The sequence below is a fragment of the Ambystoma mexicanum genome, chromosome 6p, assembly GCF_040938575.1.
Source record: "Ambystoma mexicanum isolate Mex_15411 chromosome 6p, UKY_AmexF1_1, whole genome shotgun sequence".
NCBI classification, from domain to species: Eukaryota; Metazoa; Chordata; class Amphibia; order Caudata; family Ambystomatidae; genus Ambystoma; species Ambystoma mexicanum.
The window spans coordinates 300,220,127-300,240,315 of NC_090935.1; the positions used below are offsets into that span (position 1 = coordinate 300,220,127).

Sequence of the window (20,189 nt, forward strand, 5' to 3'; positions counted from 1 at the left end):
TTATTTTTAATCTGGCTTCTACATTTCTGTTACTCCGAAATCCTGTTGCTTTCTGCTTTTTAACATTTGGAAAATGTGCTCTCTTTTTCAGCTACCAAACTCCTAATTTAATCCTTTGTTTTTGATCTTGCTGCCTACCACCCTGCTTCCTTGCGATCTGTCTTAAATTATGCTATTTGTATTTTGTTCAGTCTTCCTCCACGTGCATCTATCACAACAGCTTTGCATTCCGTTGCTTGGCTATAGTTTGAATCCCACCTTCTATTTCACCTATCTATTGTTTTCAAGAGCACTCATTGTCTTGTCACTCCTTACTTGGCGTCTTTGCTTTTATCTACACTTCTGCCCAGGCTCTTCATTTCCAATCTTTTTGGCTTTCCCCAAACCCTCTTGTGCTGCTTTTTGCTTCTGTTCCTTCTCATTTGGCCTCCAAATGTTGGAACGCTCCACCTCTCAGTCCGCTCCTCTGCATCCCCCTCTTCTTTTCGCTCTTCTCTCAAATCCTATCTGTTGGTGTCATAATGTTATCTTTCATGTGCCTATTATGTCATACCATATTTACTTATTCAGTACTTTTGCGAAAGCGCTTCATAAATTCAATAAATCAAATGAACATCTCCACCAACCAAGAGTATACTGACCAAGCAATCCAGTAGTTAAGTGTGCGGAGCTTAAAGGCAAATGGCATAACCATTTGGCTACTAGACAAAGTACACTACTGTGCAGAAGAAAATGGTAACGGTATTGTTACCATGCAAAAATCAGAGCACTCGTCAGTACACCAAAAAGGTGCTTATTAAATCAAAATACAAAAGAATACTTAAAATACCCCCAAATACAAAAATTGAAAATATTTCAAACGCAATATCAGAATACTCTTCATGGCAGCTACCAAATAAAGTTCCAAAGAACAATCAATGTTCTTTGCCCGGAGTAAGCAAAACCAAGCTACTCTGCATTGAGAAGTTGTTTTGACTATAGAAAGGGACAAAGATATGTCATCCATGGGTGTATGCAGTGTTAAGTTTTCATTTATATGCCAAATCACCTTCACATGTGAGACTCCCAGCACTTTTTGCTTGTCTTTTTCTATGTTCCTGAGTGTGTGGGAACCTTTTTCCCCATTCACCCTTTCTTTTACTCTATTTACATATGTCATTTTTCTGACTCTCCATAGTTTATTGTTGAATCTATACTTTTCTATAACCTTTTGGGCATCTACATTTTATTATTGCAGTTCACAGCACTTTGTGCAGTGTTGCTGGGGTACCACTTGGGCTTGCCCTTTTATTCTCTCTTGGCTTACCTTGCAGAACACATGTTCCAAGGATAGAGAGGGATTTTTATCCCCTCTATATAAGGCCAGCACTCCCCACCTTATGTGGAGTGCTCGGGGTTACTCTGTATCCCCTTTCTCACTGCACCTGTAATATTACTGTTACAGTGACAAGCTTACCATTATGGTTGGTGGCAGTGGACATATTTTACTGACTTTCGTATTATTTTTACTCGCTGGCTGTTATTACAGCCGCGGTAATGCACAGAAGGGTCACCATTCTGCTAGAATGGTAGCTTCTTTCGTCCTTCGCCATTTTTCATGTGCTTGTCCTTTCTTGGTCCTTCTGCAGTCATGGGTGGGGAAAGTCTTGGTTGTACTTTGTCTTCGGCGGGAACCCTTTGTGTAGCCCACTGAGGCTCCAGAGTGTCTGAAGACAGAAAGTGAGGGAGGAGTCAGAAACTCCGCTCACTGTGGTCTTCCAGTGTGCCTGAGAGAATCCAGTTCCTACTGGGGGTCTGGACATCCTGATTGAACATCCATGTGCCCCTTTCTGTAAACTGCAGGTAGAGTTTGCAGAGGAGTGTTGGTTTGTGTATAAATGGCCTGGATCTGGAAGCTGAAGACAAGTCGACCACAGGAGCTGAATCCAATGAAGGAGAGGATGGCTTTAGCTACTTCCAGCGGCTGGAGATGCCTGCTATGCAACCCCTGCCTGTGCTGACCCCTTCTTTGATGCAACAGAGGAGTCCCGAAGACGACAACCCAAGACCCATAGACTGGTGGGACCATCAGTCGTAAGGCCTGCATTTCAAGCCATCCCACGATGAGCTACGACCTTCCTGGGCTGCAAACTACCAATATACTGCTACCTTTGAGCTAGATTGCTGTGCAATGTCTTCCAAAGAACTAATCTTGCTAACACTTTGGTGGATTTCTGCTGGACTTCCAGAGAACCGATTCCACTCCTTGGAGTCCCCTCAGCAGAGTGCTGGACCGAGATAGTGTCCATCTAGCTGGTACCTTTAAAAGGGTGCCAAAATCACAGATCTACGGGAAGCAGCCAAAAATCCTTTATTGGCAGCCTTTTCTGTTGACTGCTGCTACAAGTTCCCATCCAGTGTCCGTTCTTTTGTCACCACGACCAAGAATCCAGAGACTGGGTCCTGTTCTGCTGCATCAGGAAGGTGTCAGTCTGCAAGCTTGTCTTCACTGCTGAGGTACTGTGTGCTTAAGGTATTACTTAACTAAAGTCTTGTGTCGCTCCTGTATGGCTAAGGTGGTGATTTGTGTAGTTGGCAGTTCGCCCATTCCGTTCGCCCAGTCCTAACAATGGGACGCATATAGGGAGCCTTCAATTAACACACACCAACTCTAAAGTCTGATATTTACTCGTCTGATGAGAAATACTTTGTAACTCTGACTTTCCTACAATTCTGCCTTTTCCTGAACTACCTACAGCTGGCTCCTGGACCATCAAGGTCCCCCTTGCACCTCAGAAATCACTTATTCCCTAGATTAGAAAAGGACTTCTAAAGGATAGGCCTCTGCAGAGAAATTATAAAAGTGTTGCAAAGCACTTACTTGCTATGGCTTAGTGATCTTAACTTTGATTCCTGAAACATAAGTTAGTTATTATTTAACTGAGTTACTCTCTGCCATTCTGAAATGTATTCCAAGAGTTATTTACTTGCCTTTGAAGTGTGTTCCCCTCTTCTAACGAGAAATGTTGGTGTATCTACATATCCCAGAATCGGAATAAGTGTACGGGTTTACTACCAATAGGATCACTGCCTTTCTGAAAAAGTCTGATAGAGTTCTTGCTTACTTTCGATTAGCGTTCCACTATTCTAAAAAGTTACATTGGTATAACTAAATATTCCTGAAATCGAAATAGTCTAAGAGTGTATTACCAATAAGGTTTAACTCACCTTGAATAGTTTACTGCCATTCCAAATGTGTATACAGAGTTCTTACTTATCAATGAAGTGCATACTGCCCCTCTGAAAAGTAATTCAGAATTTCCTTCTATCCTTAAAACTGCGTTCTGAAAAGTAATGTTTGTATACCTATTTTAATCCAGATCCTGAATAAGTGTCATAGTACTACTTATCTTGAATTTCCTAGTGCCATTCTAGAAGTCTACTAACGTGGTTTTACTCCCCTTGAATAACATACTGCTATTCTAAATGTGGTGCTTTGGTTTACTTACCATAAGCTTTGTGTTGGTTTTTATAATGGGTTTATGATTTCTAATAGTACTTACCTTTCTGAAGAATTATTTCCCTGTGTATATATAAATAACCCAAATTGATAAGGGGGGGTCCTGGGAGTCCCTCTGCCAGACATTAGTCCTGGTTACGAGGGACTTACCCAGAGTCTTTAGCTCACTATCTTTCACACAGAAGACTGTGGGTAAGTCTCTCGTAACCAGGACTAATGTCTGGCAGAGGGACTCCCAGGACCCCCCTTGTTAATTTGCATATTTAAGTAACTTTGGGTCTTACCCTAAGTTACTAGGGGAATCCAGACGTGGACCCCTTGCTCACTATTCTTAGAGAGGCACAGGATCTGGCGGCGGGTGAAGGTATGAGGAGGGGAGCGGTTGATGTGAGGTTGCCTTTGAGTGTGGATGAAGTGAAGGCTGTGGTGGTGAGACGGGTCATGGATGAGTGGCAGGAGAGGTGGGTGAGTGGGGTGAAGGGCAGGTGGATGTTTGGTGTCCGTGGGAAAGTGTCGGTGAAGGTGGATGCGGGGAGTCTGGAATGGAGGAGTGGGGAGGAGGTGATGCTGAATCGGTTGAGAATAGGACATGAGGGGCTGAATGACTGTCTATATCGAGTGGGGAAGCGCGAGTCGAGGGACTATGCAGTGTGTGGGGTGCCTGAGACTGTGGGATATTTTCTGCTTAGGTGTGAGAGACATGTTGAGGAGAGAGAATTGATGAGAGTTCGGATGTCTGCGCTGGGTGTGGCTGAGCTGAGTGGGAAGGCTTTGCTGGGAGGTGACGGGGTGAGAGGCAGGAGGAGGAGCAGTGTGTTGTTGGATTTTGTGAGGCAGACGGGGCGGTGGGAGGAGTTATGAGATTGTGAGGGCCATGTGTATGAATGGTGGGGGTAGGTGCACATCATCCTATTGGATGGGGAAGCGCCTGCGTGGGTCCGCCCACGCATTCAGTAATTTAGAAGAAGAATAAGAAGTAGAGAGGCACAGATCCACCCTACTGATGAGGTCCAACCGGACCGAAACACGTGTCTGGGGTTTCTGTTGGTACTCTTGTTCAGAGGAGAATTGCCTAGCATTTCGGTGCTGGACTGCCCCAGGGCAGGACAAAGACTGATATGTTAGGGATATTTCTTCTCTGTGAAAGATGGTGAGCTAAAGACTCTGGGTAAGTCTCTCGTAACCAGGACTAATGTCTGGCAGAGGGACTCCCAGGACCCCCCCCCCTTGTTAATTTATATAAATAATCCTTTACCTTTACAATACATCAGTGTGTTTCTTTGGACTATACGTATGCTACAAGTTCTTTGTACCCATCTACAGCCTTCTCTCCCTCCTAAGATACACGAGTGCTCTGTCCATGCTACCAAATTAAGTAGTAGAACTTCGAATGGATTGTGTCCTCCCACATATTCCTCATCTTGTGATAAATAGTTATCTCCAGCTTCGCTGCTTCGGAAAAAAATTTCTCGGCAGAGGGCGCTGTGCTCGAGGTCGTGGCGTCGATTGTCCCTCGACGTACTGCCTACTCTGTCGACGTCACCGATGGTATAAGTAGCTCGAGCCGCGCCCGTTGGTTCAGTTCCGTTTTTACGATCGCTTCGCTTTCGAGAACGGCGCGCTTCTATTTTCTGTGAAGAAAATGTCATCATCTTCGACACCTTCGACACCCAGCACTGGGTTCAAGAAGTGTGCAGATTGTGGATCTAAGATGTCGATTATCGATCCCCACCGGATTTGTCTCTGGTGTCTCGGTTCCAGTCACCGACTCAAAGACTGTGGCTCCTGCCAATCGATGACCGAAAAAGCTCTTCGTGAGAGGAGAGGTAAACTGTCGGTGGGGAGGGAGGCCTCAAAAAAGGTTTCGTCAAAAAAACATAAGAAAGCGACTGATTCTAAGGGATCGGATCGCCATAGGCACTCTAAGAGATCTCGATCTAGAAGTAGATCAAGACATTCTTTGTCGTCATCGAAAAAAATGAAGAGGAGACATAGATCTCCCTCATCATCTTCTTCATCAGTTGACCGAAGAAATTCGTTGTCCGACTAAATCGGATTCTCCCAGTAAGTGGGAAGAATTCCGCAAAAAGATGGAGGTTTTCGAGAATGCGGCCTCGACCCCCTCGAAAAAGCCATACCCTAAAGGTCGCTCCGTTGGAAGACAAAGGGAAGTCCAAGGCTACTATGGCTAAGACCAGTAGCGTCGAGGAATACAAAAAACCTTGAGTCGACGTAAAACCGTCGAAGAAACCTCGAGAGTCGAGCACCTCTCCGGTGCCGGCCAAGAAACACAAATCGTCGAAGACTTCGACGACTCCCTCGAAGTCGATAATTTCGACACCAAAACCACATGCGTCATCGACGCCATTATCGAAGTCATCTTCGAAAACTTCGAAGACACCCTCGAAAACTTCAAGGGATTTGCCATTTCCTTCGAAGCAGATGGAAGAGGAAGAAGGGAGATTCACTCCTTTGCCCAGATCAGACTTTTTCAAGTCTATGTCTGCAATTTATGAAGAGTCTGCTTCAGAAGAAGACGAAGTTACTCCTTTGGGAGTTACTTATGGGACAAGACAAGTTCCTGAAGAACTTATTGACCAGGAATCCAGAATGAGAGACCTGAGTGATACTCTACATTCTGCCAGTGGAGTTGACACATCCCCAGAATTAGAGTTCACCAAACCTGATCCTGCGAGCATGCAGATGCTGGGTACAGGGGTCTTATGACCAGGGTAGTTGAATACATGGGTTGGGGTAATACTTCACCCATTTTTGAACAAGATGACATGACGGATATTATCGTCAAGGGACCTCGGAAGGATCCTTTTCTCCCTTTTCACAGGGCCCTTCAAAGGACTGTGGAGAAAAACTGGGGGAAACCAGAAACCATTGCTGCTGCAGACAGCACTTTTCCAAGAAAATACAGACCAGCTGAATCGGATCCAGAATATTTGAATAAACATCAGACTCTAGAGAGTTTAGTCATTCAAGCAGCATCCACTTCGAAACAAACTGCTTATCCAACTATCCCTCCAGATAGAGAGGATAAAAAAATTTGACGCCTGGGCACGTAAAGTTTTCACGTCAGGCAGTATGACACTTAAGTCGGCAAATGTCACCTGTACCCTAGCCAGGTTTACCCATACCCTGTGGGACTGTATTTCGGCGGCGGCTGATCATATTCCGGAAGGCGAGGAAAGGGAAGACTTCCTGAATATAGTCAAAGACGGGAAGGAGGCAATGGGGGAATGCCTCCAGTCTGGACTGGACACTGCTGATAGTATCAGCAGATCCATGGCTGCAAGCGTTGTGCTACGCAGATTTGCGTTGTTGAGGAAGTTGGGATTTGCACTGGATGTGCAAGCTAGACTCCTCAACATGCCCTTTGATGGCTCGAGGCTCTTTGGCAGAAAGGCTGATGAAAGCCTTGAAAAACTTCAGACCTCACTTAGCGCCTCTTTACGCCAGCCTCCAAAACCCTATTCCGGCTCATCTTCCTGGAGGGGTCGTTCTTTTCGATACTACTCCTCTTTTGGTAGAGGAAGAGGACAGGCCTCTCAAAGGGGCACAAGGAACTTCTTTCGTGGAACACGGGGAAGAGGTGCAAAAATCAGCCTCAGGAGCGGCATCTGTACCCTCAGCCACTCCTGCAGCCGCCTCCAAATCCCTCTGAGACCTTGTTACACAAAACACCAGTGGGAGGCAGGATCTCTCAACATCTGAAGGAATGGCGGGGCATTACCTCAGATGCTTGGGCACTGGAAACGGTAACCCAAGGTTACTGTCTCCCCTTTCTAAAAAGGCCTCAGAATCATCCACCGGGAGCCAATTCCGTCAAAATTCCGGATCCGCTCCTGTTGTAGGAAATTTTAACCCTGCTAGAGAAAGGTGCCATAGAACTGGTACCTGTAGCGGAGAGGAACAGGGGTTGGTACTCCCCATATTTTCTCATCCCAAAAAAGGATGGAGGACTGAGACCCATCTTGGACTTGAGAAACTTGAACAAGTTCCTCAGGAAGGACAAGTTCAAGATGGTGACTCTTTCTCAGATCCTTCAGGCGCTCCAACTTCAAGATTGGTTGGTATCATTGGACCTTCAGGATGCTTACTTTCATGTGCCAATCCATCCAAACCACAGAAAGTACCCGAGGTTCGCGATTGGCAATTCTCATTATCAGTTTCGAGTTCTGCCATTCGGGTTGACCTCCGCCCCGAGGGTTTTCACCAAACTGTTGGCGGTTGTGGCAGCAAGTCTCAGGAGAGGAGGTATTTACATATATTCCTACCTGGACGACTGGTTGATCAGAGCAAGTTCTCCAGAACAAGCTCAGGAACATCTTTCGATCACCTGCCACTTCCTCCACAAAGTGGGCTTCTCCCTCAATTTCAAGAAGTCCCACATGATACCAGCCCAGAAACTCCAGTTTATCGGAGCAGTCTTGGACACTTCATCGGGAAAAGCCTTGCCTCCCGAAGTGAGAGCTCTCCACATCCAGCAGATGGTAACGAAGTTTCAGAATGCGCAACATCTACCGGCCTTCGATTTTCTCAGGTTGCTCGGCCTCATGGCATCCTGCATTTTCCTAGTACCAGAGGCCAGGTTGAGAATGAGATCCCTTCAATGGGCACTCAGAACTCAGTGGTCCCAGTTCTCAGGGAATATGTCGGATCTTCTGCAAGTCCCGGGCGCAGTTGCTCAGGATCTTCTATGGTGGGCTTGCAACGACAACATTCTCAAGGGAGAGTCTTTTTGGCAACCATGGCCGGAGAGAACGGTAGTGATGGACGCCATACTCACGGGGTGGAGAGCACACACCAACGATCTGACAATCAGCGGTCGTTGGTCTCCATCGGTGTCCAAACTACACATCAACCTATTAGAGTTGAGGGCAATCAGACTAGCTCTGAAGGCCTTTCTGCCCTCTGTACAGGGAAAGAATGTCCTGATAATGACGGACAACACAGTGGCCATGTACTATCTCAACAAGAGAGGAGGTGTAGGGTCACTGCCACTGTGCAGAGAGGCAATGCAGCTCTGGTTCTGGGCAATACGAGAAGGAATCTGTCGGCAATTCACCTAGCCGGAGAGAAGAACATGGTGGCAGACGCTCTGAGCAGCCAGAGCACGGTCTCTAACGAGTGGGAGCTGGCTCAGGAAGTCCTTCTGGAGATCTTCGCCCTTTGGGGAACCCCTCAAGTGGATCTGTTCGCCACCGCGATCAACCGGAAGTGCGATCAGTACTGCTCAAGGGAATTTCCTCAAAGAGGAGCTCTGGGAGACGCATTCGTAGTGGAGTGGAGGTTTCCACAGCTGTACGCGTTTCCCCCAGTCTCCGTGATTCCTCAAGTAATCAGGAGGTTGAGAAAGTTCAGGAAAACCATGATCCTAATTGCCCCGGATTGGGCCAGGAGAACGTGGTACCCGGACCTTCTAGACATGTCCATCTGCCCTCCAATACGTCTTCCGCAAAGAGAGGATCTTCTCTCGCAAGAGGAAGGTCGGGTTCTCCATCCAGAGGTCAAGACACTCAACCTTCACGCATGGTTTCTGAGAGGTTGAGATACAAGGATTGGGATCTTCCGGATGACGTAATGGAAATCTTGCTTTCGGCCAGAAGACCAGCAACAAAGTCTTTGTACCGATGTCGCTGGAATAGGTTTAGTAACTGGTGCAAAGACAAGGATGTGGACCCTTTTCAGTGTGGCACCCCAATGGTGCTTTCTTTTCTGCTACATCTAGCTAATCTGGGGCTCCAGATAGGAACAATCAAAGGATACCTTGCTGCGCTGTCCATTTTCAAGCGCTCCTCGGAAGAGGTTTCATATTTCAAAATACCTTTAATAGTTCAATTCTTAAAGGGGCTCACTAATGTATATCCTCCAGTCCCTTTTCATGTACCAGCCTGGGACTTAAATTTAGTATTAAAATTCTTGACTTGCATACCTTTTGAGCCTCTGCACTCATGTCCAATGAGGCTTTTGACTCTAAAAACTGTCCTACTTGTGGCCCTATCATCAGCCCGCAGGGTTAGCGAACTTCAGGCTCTCTCATGCAAACCACCATATAATGTTTTTTATAAAGATAAGGTAGTCCTTAAAGTTAAACCTTCATTTTTGCCAAAAGTAGTCTCGGACTTCCATTTGTCACAAAAAATAGTACTTCCTACGTTTTATCCTCCTCCTCATCTGGGCAAAGAAGAGGAGAGGTTACACAGATTAGATCCCAAGAGGGCTCTTAGTTTTTACATATCTAGGATGGCTAAATTGAGACAAGATGACCAACTGTTTGTGGGTTACACTGGTCAAAAATTAGGCTCATCTGTAACAAAACAGACCATTTCCCGCTGGATCATATTAGCCATAGTTGAATGCTACAGATTAGCGGGAAAACAACCACCAGATGGGCTTCGTGCCCATTCTACAAGGGGAATGGCTACTTCTGCGGCTCTAAAGAGGGGAGTCCCGGCAGCAGACATTTGTGCAGCTGCAACCTGGAAAACAATACATACCTTTGTTAAACATTATTGTTTGGACACAGCCTCCTCTAACAAGGGTTTATTTGCTAGGGCAGTTCTGCATTCTGTCCACGAAAACTGAAATGGTACTCCCACCTCCAAAAAATTGATACTGCTATGGGAGCCTATCACAAGATGAGGAATACGTGGGAGGACACAATCCATTCGAAGAACAAGTTACTTACCAACTGTAACGTTCTTTCGACTGGATGTACCTCCCACGTATTCCTCATCGACCCTCCCATCCTACCCCACTGTACAGTTTACGTTTTCTTACACTTTCCTCTCACGAAGAATGTATCGGTCATGGGACACGCCTGGGTGTTCCTCCTATATATATTTCATCGAAAAAACAGAACTGAAGCAACGGGCGCGGCTCGAGCTACTTATACCATCGGTGACGTCGACAGAGTACGTCGAGGGACAATCGACGCCATGACCTCGAGCACAGCGCCCCCTGCCGAGAAAATTTTTCCGAAGCAGCGAAGCTGGAGATAACGATTTATCACAAGATGAGGAATACGCGGGAGGAACATCCAGTCGAAAGAACGTTACAGTTGGTAAGTAACTTGTTCTTCTAGTATAATTTAGTTATCGCTCACAAACAACTGCGCCACAAGTTGGTTTCAGGATTAAACTGATTTTTTAAATATGATTCCACTCTTCTGAAAAGGCCCATAAGATTGCACGTGTTTCGGCATCTCGTGCCTTTTTCAAATCTGGGCATTAATTTTGTCAAAAACATGCAATCCACATATGAATACTTTCATTGTTCAGGCCATTAGCTGCAAATTTCTCTGGTTTAATCCCACCTAACACTAATATTGTGGCTCTGTCCCTGCGCGTCGTCTCTCGTATCGAGAATTGAACAAACTTCTAGTATAAGCCTGCACTACTTAGCGGTTTGGTAGAATGGCAGAGCAGGCAGGCGTATCTTAGTAGGAGGATGTGAGCTGAGGCAAGTACAACAAACTCAATAAATACAGAGGCCCTCTTACACACTTGTAGTTATAGTAAAATATTTATTTATATACACAAGGATACATGTATTCAGGTAAGTATTATTTCAAATAAACACAATAGGAAAACAATATAGTGTTAGGAGTTATACAGGTTATGAACACAGTTCAACGTCAGTAAAAATCACTTTCCTAAAGCGACTCAGACAATGTTCTGTTGTAGGGATAAAAGGGTTATTCAACACCATTAATAGCAGGTCAGTACTTTAAAAAGCTTGTAATACTTTTCCGAAGCCTTAAGGCTTTAGCAGTCCATCTATCTAGGTTGGAGTTCTTCAAAGACGGATTGAAGTGAAAGCAGATTGGGCACAGCAGCAGAAAAGGCACAGTTGCAAAGCCTTCTTCTATTATAAGTAGGTAGACTGCATTATAGAGTCTGAAAGGTTGCAGGGACCTTGGGAAAGGCTCCCTATGGGACACAAGCTTTAGGCCTGGGTGAACGGTATGGGCAAACACCAAAACACCAGAATCAGCACTCCAGCAGCAAATGAGCGACAGAATTACTTGAGGTATGTACTACCACGAGTGCCACAGTACCTTAGGAGTAGTGAAGAAGATGCAGCTTCACAGTGCAGCCGCAGTGGATCCGGTCTCCTGTTCCTTGGTAGTGTTGACAAAAGAGACTCTGGAAAGGTTGTTGCAGCAGCAGTCAAGAGCAAGAGCTTCCAGCAAAGGATTTTTCATTCTCCAACATCAGTCTGCAGTTTTAGCACCTTCTCACAGGGAGAACGGTTCTCGGCCGAACAATTTGCCTAGCTTACTTGATCCACGCCTAATGAGTTGACTTTGAGGAGGGGAATCTTGCCTATGGAGGTCCTGAAGGAGTCCACCAATCAGGACAGCCAGCCCTCCCCTCAGTGGGAATTTAATTCTCTGAGGCACATCAGAAGAAAAAGGATAGCGTTTGGGGATCCTCCCCATTTCCTGTCCTTGCAGGAACACTGGGGCTTTGGAGGGCTTCACAAAGGGTTCCGAAGACAAAACTCAAACCAGGACCCTCCTCCTCCAAGGATAGCAGGAGGACCAAAAAAGTTCAAGCACATGAAAAATGGCGATAAAATGCCTCGGTTTCTTCTACTGTAATAGGGGCATCCAGTAGTTGGGCCTGTTCTGCTGTTGGTTTCGGTAGCCTTATCTCTGCTAGGACGTCTACGATGTCCTCCGGCTCCTCCTCCGGATTAGGGGCATAAAGCCGCTCATAAAAGCCGTCAAATTATTTATATCTTCCTGGTTCCTGACCTCTGTCCGTTCCGTCTTTTAGTGCCACTATGGGGTCTCTCTTGTCGTCTTGTTTAGTAAGCCATGCTAGGAGTCTACTAGGTTTGTCCCCTTCTGTGTGCAATCTCTAAATATTTCCCATAATTTAGCTTCCCTAGTTTTTCCCAAAGTTCTATGCATCTCGTTCTTAACACCAGTAGTTCCCTGGGTTCCTCGCCCGCTCTCTGCCCTGCGGTCCTCTGATTTTATCTCCCTTTCCAGTTTGCCCGGTTCTTCCATGATTGCTCCCTTCAACCCTCCTGTTTTCCCAACTGCCACCCCTCTTATCACTACCTTGAATGCGTCCCAGAACGTGGCATTACTTTCTACGCTTCCCTCATTGTGTTCAAAATAGTCTTAAATCACCTCATGCAGATGTTCTTCAAGTTCGCCCTCCCCTAGAGGCTCAGCTCGGAGGCATCATGTTGGTATTGGGGTTGGTCTGTGGGTGGGTGCCCATGTTGCCAATATCGGGGCGTGGTCTGAGAGTGTGCGTGTTTTTATGTCAATTCCTGTGAATTCTATTAGAGACTCAGTGCCGTAAATAAGTAGTCTATTCGTGTAAATATTCCATGGGGTGCACTGTAGTGTGTACCCCCTCCCGCTTCCTTGTAACTGCCTCCAGCTGTCCACCAGCTGCAGTTGTGCGAGGGTCTTTTGGAGCTCTTTAGCAGGGGGTGCTGGCTTCCTATGCTTATCGTCCGACCTGTCAAGAAGTGGGTCATTGTGCAATTAAAGTCTCCTGCCCAGCTGAAGGTAGCTTCCCTGTATTGAGCCAGTTTGGGCACTAGATTCCTGAAGAATTCTGTTGCGTCGTGGTTTGGGGCGCAGGTATTAATCAGACATATTTCCCTATTTTCTAGCATTCTGTGCACCAGCACTAGTCTTCCCTCTGGATCACTTTGCTTTATTAGCTGGAACGGTACTCCCGGCACAATCCACATCAGTGCTCCTCTTGCATACTTCGAGTATGTAGTCCTATATACCTGCCCTCTACATTTCTTGCTCACCTTGGCCTGTTTTTCTGATGCTAGAGGAGTCTCTTGCAGCATTGATATCTTGACTTTCATCTTGTTTAACCAGGCATACACATTGAGTCCTCGCATATTCCAGGTTGCTACTGTCATCTCATCTAGGCCCATATATGTATTGTTTTCCCCAGCTCTGTTGTCCCATAGCCTTCATCTTGTTGCTCGCCCTATTTATTCTCCTTACATCCATCCCTTGGGGCGTTCCGCCCTCAGGGTCCTTTTCACCTTTGCGTTTAGGGTGATTTCCCTTGGTTTGTTGCTGTGTGTCTTTCCGATCTCCATTCACTCGAGCTGTTCTATGATTGCATAAGTTGTCCTTCCCACCGTTAGTGCCATGTGCCAACCAACCATACCGGTTACTAACCAACGCAAAAACAAAGAAAAATTCCAAACTAACGCCCAGCCACCCTCCCCTTGCTCGGGCTTCGCTGCTTCCCTTGCTCTGTCCACTGAAGTGGAACTGGCTCGCCGCAGCGTGATGCCTCCAAACTAGCATCCAAACTTGCAGAACATTCTTTTTAGGGGTGTGGTTTTCCTCTCTCTCCCTTTCACCTGTGCTGGTTCTCATGGTTATTCAGGTTTCTCTGTCTTTGCTGGGGGATGCCTTGTTGGTCCATCCATATGTGCGCATCTTCGGTTGAGTCAAAAAAGCACGATTTCCCTTGATGTATTACCTTGAGTTTGGCGGGGTATAAAAGCATGTATCGCACTCCTGCCGTCCTAAGGTGCTCTTTAGTCAGGCCGAACCTCGCTCCCTGTTTTTGGACCATGACTGTATAGTCTGGGTAGATGGTAATCCTGGAGGAGTTCCTTGTGATAACTCCCCCTGCTCTTGAGAATGATAGTATCTTCTCCCTGTCCCTAAAATTCATGATCCTGGCAATCATCACTCTCAAGGGAGGGGGGGGGAGGCACCTGGCTGAGGTCTTTTGGTCAGTGCTCTATGCGCCCTCTCCACCGCAAAGCCCTGGGACAGTGTTCCAGTCCCGATCTCTTGGAGCAGCATTGTTTCGTCATATTCTGTGGGATCTCTGCCTTCCTCGCCCTCCAGAAGCCGGACTATGCAGATATTATACTTTTGTGCCCTTCCTTCTGCGTCTTCCGCCCTTTGTTCAAGGATCTTGATCTTCTGCATTACCTCCGACATTTGTGTTTGTGTGACAGCGACGTTGTGGTATTTTGCTGCACTTGCTGTTCCGTTGTTGTTACTCTGTCAAATTTCTGGCGTCTTGGCGGAGGAGGCCCACATCTACCATGATGTTGTCTAGTTTATTTTCTAAGGATGCCTTGAGTGCGCCTATTGCTGTGTCCATTTTGGCTTCAAGGGACGCTTTCAAGGCAGCTATTGCTTCCAGGATCGGTCCTTCATTTGTGCTTCCCGCTTGTTGTGTTGCGCTTGAGTTAGCCATTGCTGTGTTAGGCTGAGCAGGTTGTTTATTTCCAGGTGTCTTAGTGAAGGCTTCTATTCTGGGTTGTTTGGATTTTCCCTCTATTTTCCGATTTGGCATCATCTCTGCAGGTACCTGCTTGGTGCCCACTTCTATACTGCTTGGTAGTCCGTAAGTCTGAGTCTGTCCATGCCCTGGCTCCATCTGTTTCTGAATGTCCTGGGTTCAGTTTCTGAGCTTCTCAGCTGTGGGTTTTGACTCTTCTGTGGGTTGTCATGCACCCTCTTTATCAGCTGGGGGAGCTTGCTGTGCTGGATGTTGTGCCTTGGCTCTGCTTCGTGCAGTCCCTACTCTAGTGTGCCTTAATAATTCTCCCTGCGGTCCCAGCCTCCCGGGCCTACAGGGTGGGTAGCGGTCTCATTTCACTTGTTTGCGTGAATTGCCCTGTAATCGGTGTTGCCCAATGTGTGGTGGCTCTCGTCCCCTGCGCGCCCACCTTCAAGTTTCATCAGGTCTCCTCACCTGGCACTGTGTGATCTTCACTGCATGTGCCTTATGTTTGCCGCAGGCCTCCGGCACGGCAGGGTATGCTTCCCTTTACGAGGTCTGCCTCACTCTCCTTCTCCTGCTTCCCCCAGCTTCTGGGTATGCTTGCTCCGCCAGCCACGGGCGCTTCTGGCTGATTATCTTGGCCTGTGCGTGCTTCATTGCTCTTTCAGGTGGGGGGCTCCGCAGAGGGATGGAGCCTGTCGGCCGCGCGCCTGTGTCGGAGTGGAGCCCGGGTGCGCCCTCTCTGCTGGGCTTCTTCCAGCCCTGTCCCTCCGCAGTGTCCCTATTAGCGTCCCGGGCTCCTCTTCCTGAATCGCCTCTGTTCGGCTTCGGCTGTCCCTCCGGAGGGTCCCCCGCTATGCTGAGTGTTTGTCGTCTTCATGCTCCCAGGTCACGGAGCGCTGGGGTTCTCTCCGGCGGTTCGGCTGCTCTCGCTCGCCATTTTGTTCCCGCGGGTGGCGTCTTCGTTTGTCTTTCTCCCTGATCCCGGTTCCAATTTTCGTCAGGAAACTCAGCGGGTGCTCCAGGGATGTTCCGACGTCTGTTTCTTTTAGTTGTAGATACTGCTTCGATAGTTTTACGCCAGTTTTGCTGGATCTGCTTCAGGATCTCGAAGGAGCTTCTCAATCGTGCCTCCTACCGCATGGCCGCCAAGCCACGCCCCACCCACCAGTACAGACTTATACCAAAGATTGGGTTCCTAATGCCAGGAGGTCAGGGTTGTTGTAATGCACCCAAAGGGTACTACACACAATCTTGCCTAACAGGGATGATCTTAAGGTCACTGCAGACGCTGAAGTATGCGCCACAATAATTCTCCTCAATCTCTCTGCAGCCTTTTACACGGTTAACCACTCAATCCTCCTTTACTGCCTCCACTCTCCCCTGCTGGAATCCATGGCACTGCCCTCCAGTGGATCGCCTCCTTCCTCAGCAACAGGAAACAAATAATCCTCCTCTCCCCATTTGTCTCTGCTGCTCGCTTGGTTAAGACTGGAGTACCGCAAGACGCATGCTTATCTGCTCTCCTGTTCAACCTCTATATGACCACACTTCTTGGAATCATCCACATGCACAACATCTCATGCTACAACTACCCTAAGGATACCCAAATCGTCTTAAGAATCCCCAATTCAGGCACCAACCCCAGCCCAACCTTGAAGCCTGTCTTTGAGATATTGACCGATGGATGACAATGAACCACCATCTTAAACTCCACTAAAACCAAAATCATGGTTTGCGGCAACACTGCCCTTCTACCTCATCCACTCCCATGGACCCCGTCCCTTGGCCCACCAACACAGTAAAAAAACATTGGCTGCACCATGGACTCTGGCCTAACCCTCTCCCGTCAGATCAACAGTGTGTCAAAATGTTGTCACTACCATCTCAAACTTCTCAGACGCATATTTCCCTACCTATCCATCCCGAGCAGACTTGCCGCAGTTATGTGTATTGTGATGGTGAGACTGGACTATGCCATCTCCCTTTACCTAGGAGCCCCGGCATACCATCTTAAAATCCAGAGAGCACAAAACGCTGCTGCTAAACTGCATCTTGCCGTGGGTCTGAGAGACCACATCTCTTCAGCTCTCCGAACCCTGCACTGGCTCCCAGTCGGACGAAGGGCCACTTTCAAGACCCTGTGCATCACTCACCGTGCAGTGCACAAGACCGGCCCATTATACTTGCACAAAACGATAAAACCATACCTCCCATCCTGCACCCTAAGATCAAACACTGCTCTCCTCTTAGTGATTCCAACCTCTAACTCGGTCAGGATCGGAGCATCAGCCTTCTCAACCTAGGCCCAACTCTGTGGAACTCTTTCCCCACATATTCGACACACCCAAGACTATATGACATTCCGCAAAGCTCTAAAAACGTGGCTCGTTCCGTAATACCAACCACAACATTCTGAAGCGGTTCAAACCCTTGCAACCTGATCACTAATGCTCAATGAAACTCCAACATTGTCATCAATGAATACGCTCAATTATTTAGCAATGTCGCTATGTACCCCCAGCCCCTCTGCTTCCCCGGGTTGTCGCTGGAAGCTCCCAATCCCCTCAAGTTTCCCATGATGTCGCTATATGCCCCAGCCCCTCTGGTCCCCTGTGTTATCGCTGTGCACCCAAGCCCCCTCTAGTCCCCCATGATGTCGCTGTATGTCCACCCTCTCTGGTCCCTGTGATGTTACTGTGCCCTGTGTGCCCTCCAGCCCCTTTGTTTCCTGTGCTGTCGCTGTATACCCCCTGCCCTCTGGCTCCCCGTGTTGTCGCTATATAACCCTCTGGTCTCCCATGCTGTCGCTGTATGCCCAGCCCCCTCTAGTCCCCTTGATGTCGCTGAGCCCCTTGCCCCCCCACCCCCCGTGTTGTCGCTGTGTACCCCCTGCCCTCCGGTTCCCTTGATGTTGCTGTGTACCTCTCTGGTCCCCCGTGCTGTCGCTGTATGCCCAGCCCCCTCTAGTCCCCATGATGTCCTTGTGTGCCCCTACAGTTCCCTGTGTTGTCGCTGCATATCCAACCCCTCTGGTCCACTGTGATGTCGCAGTTTGCCCCCTGCCCCTACGGTCCTCGTGTACTGTTCGCTCCTGTCTGTCTTGGCACTTGCACTGTCTCAATGTCACTAGGCCGAGTACAGTGGCTAGTCTTCACATTCTTGCTGTTCATGGCCTGTGGGAGTGCCTGACCCCTCCCTTGTCGTCGAGTGCTTTTGAAGCACATTGTGTTTGGGCGCTGTGTGGATGAACCATCATATCATACCACTATGCTTACTGTCTACTCTACACCATCACACAATTAGAGTGCAGCTACACCCCTCGGTCTATTCAGCCTAGCTGCTCATATACGAACACTATTCCATGAACACCTCATCATTCTAATAAAACGTAGCTATATCCTACGAAAAACCGGCCTAGCTGCACACATAAGCGTCCCACAGGCCTAATGCAGCTAGAACCCAGTCTTGGTGTCCACCCACCAAACTGCACACATTGAACCGATACCAATACCATCACACCTAATGCTAGAATGAAGCTACCATCAAGCAATTACATCAGCTGCACACTTAACTGGTTCACCCAAACATCCTTCAACACCCTATTCTTTCAACTGACCTGGACTACGGTCTGTGCGGGCATTCAACAAAGTCATATCATTGATATATAGAGCGCTATATAAATGCCAAATAATATAACATAACATTGCAAGGCTGAATCATAGTTTACCTGGGAAGAAAATCCATTGAAGAAGGAGTACCAAAAGTGAACTAGAGTGAAAGCAAAGTTTTTGTAAAAGAAGAACCGCAAGAACTTGCACATCCTTATGTAAGACCATCGACCATGGACGAGGATCAGCCGCTGTAAGAATCTGAACTGCGCAAAAGAGTAGTCACTGGACATCACTGCCTGCATTCCCTCCTGCCCGCTTATGCCAACTCCAATATGGGCCGCTGGGGGAGAGGGGGGGGGGAAACAAAAACATTGCTTTTGTTATATTTCAATTAATACACAAAACAGAAAAATCATTCATCAACCCCTAGAATAATGTGAAGATGATGTACAGACTTCACCAGCATCGGTTCAACACAATGTCTTTCATGAAATGTGAAGGAGCGGGATCATGGAATATTTCAATACTCTTGACAAGAGTGCTGGTACCTTGAGCTGAACGCCACAACTCCCTATAACAGAGGTCCATTACCGTGCACCTGAAACGAAATGGCTGTCAACCTTGTAAACCACAACTTTGCAGTGAAGTTTTCTGGTCGAAGATTGCATTAACAATCCGTTGCTATGTTTCAGGCATTACGCACAGTTAAGCCTGATCACCAAATGGCCTGGACACTGGCCTTTTTTCTGAGGCTGAGAATCTCCGGTGTAAGCCTGGCTAAGTGGATCTTTTCTGTTACTGGTCGTTTTTAAGACATCAGTAAGTGTTCAGATGGATTTTCAGAATGAACCCTGGGGGTTGATTCAGAGTGGCTACTCTATTCTGGAAAACAGGAGAAGACAAGGATGTAGTGTGGCAGAGCAGCAAGGCTTGGAGGCAGGAGGGTGTAAGAGTGGTCTAGGGCTACAATGAGAAAGAGAGCACTCCAATAATAAAAAAAAGTTAGCCAGAAGATGTACACTCTATTAGGCATTTGAAAAGCTCAAGCATGTATTATCAAATATACACACATATATATATATATATATGAGAATGCATTACTTACCGTAAAAGCATTTCTGATGGTTGTATCTGCTTACACACATATACACACACACACACACACAGAAAAAAACTTTTGTTAAAGGGACGTTATGGTTAAGTTGCACTAATAAAAACCTATGAAATTCAGTTAAAAAAGTTGTTAAAAGGATGTTATGGTTACAAGTAAAATTGAAAAACCCCTGAAATTCACGAGTTATGGTCAGCTAAGCAACCATAACTCGCGCCACCACTGTGCACTGCTAAGACTAACACCCAGGACGTCAAAGATGACATCACATATCACTGATGACATCACTGATATCACATGTCTAGCCCATTCTTTTTGTTCACTGCCATATCTAGGCCAGGTGGTTTTCTTTACTGACAGTTAGAAACTTCACTTTCAGAAGGTATTACATTTATAGATATTGCTATTCTCACATGTTCTTACACTACTTTCCTTAGAATTTAATTGCATCTTATGATGTACATATATAGGGGAAGAAGCAGGCCTGAAAAATAGCAATAATTTCTGTGCGTGAATACAATCATGTAGATTATACGCAGTTGCTAATGATACTGCCTCTTGTTTGCTTACTTTACTCTCCATATATAAGCCCCATATTTGTATGCATTGTAGTCTATTTATGTTTTGTGTGTATTAGTAGAAATATGTAGTAGGTGATGCATTATTAGCTACTTAGTGAATGCTTCTGCATCAGACTTTTCCGT

At 46.9% G+C, this 20,189-nt stretch overlaps 1 protein-coding gene across 1 annotated transcript in view; it reads right to left on the reverse strand.

The window, feature by feature from the left end:
• Positions 1 to 20,189, reverse strand: part of ATP8B1 (ATPase phospholipid transporting 8B1) — a 958,513-nt gene that overhangs the window by 164,437 nt on the left and 773,887 nt on the right. Inside the window, exon 23 of the mRNA XM_069627043.1 lies at positions 18,491 to 18,714. Within this exon, the coding sequence (XP_069483144.1) occupies positions 18,491 to 18,714 (224 nt within the window). The remainder of the gene's footprint in view (positions 1 to 18,490; positions 18,715 to 20,189) is intronic.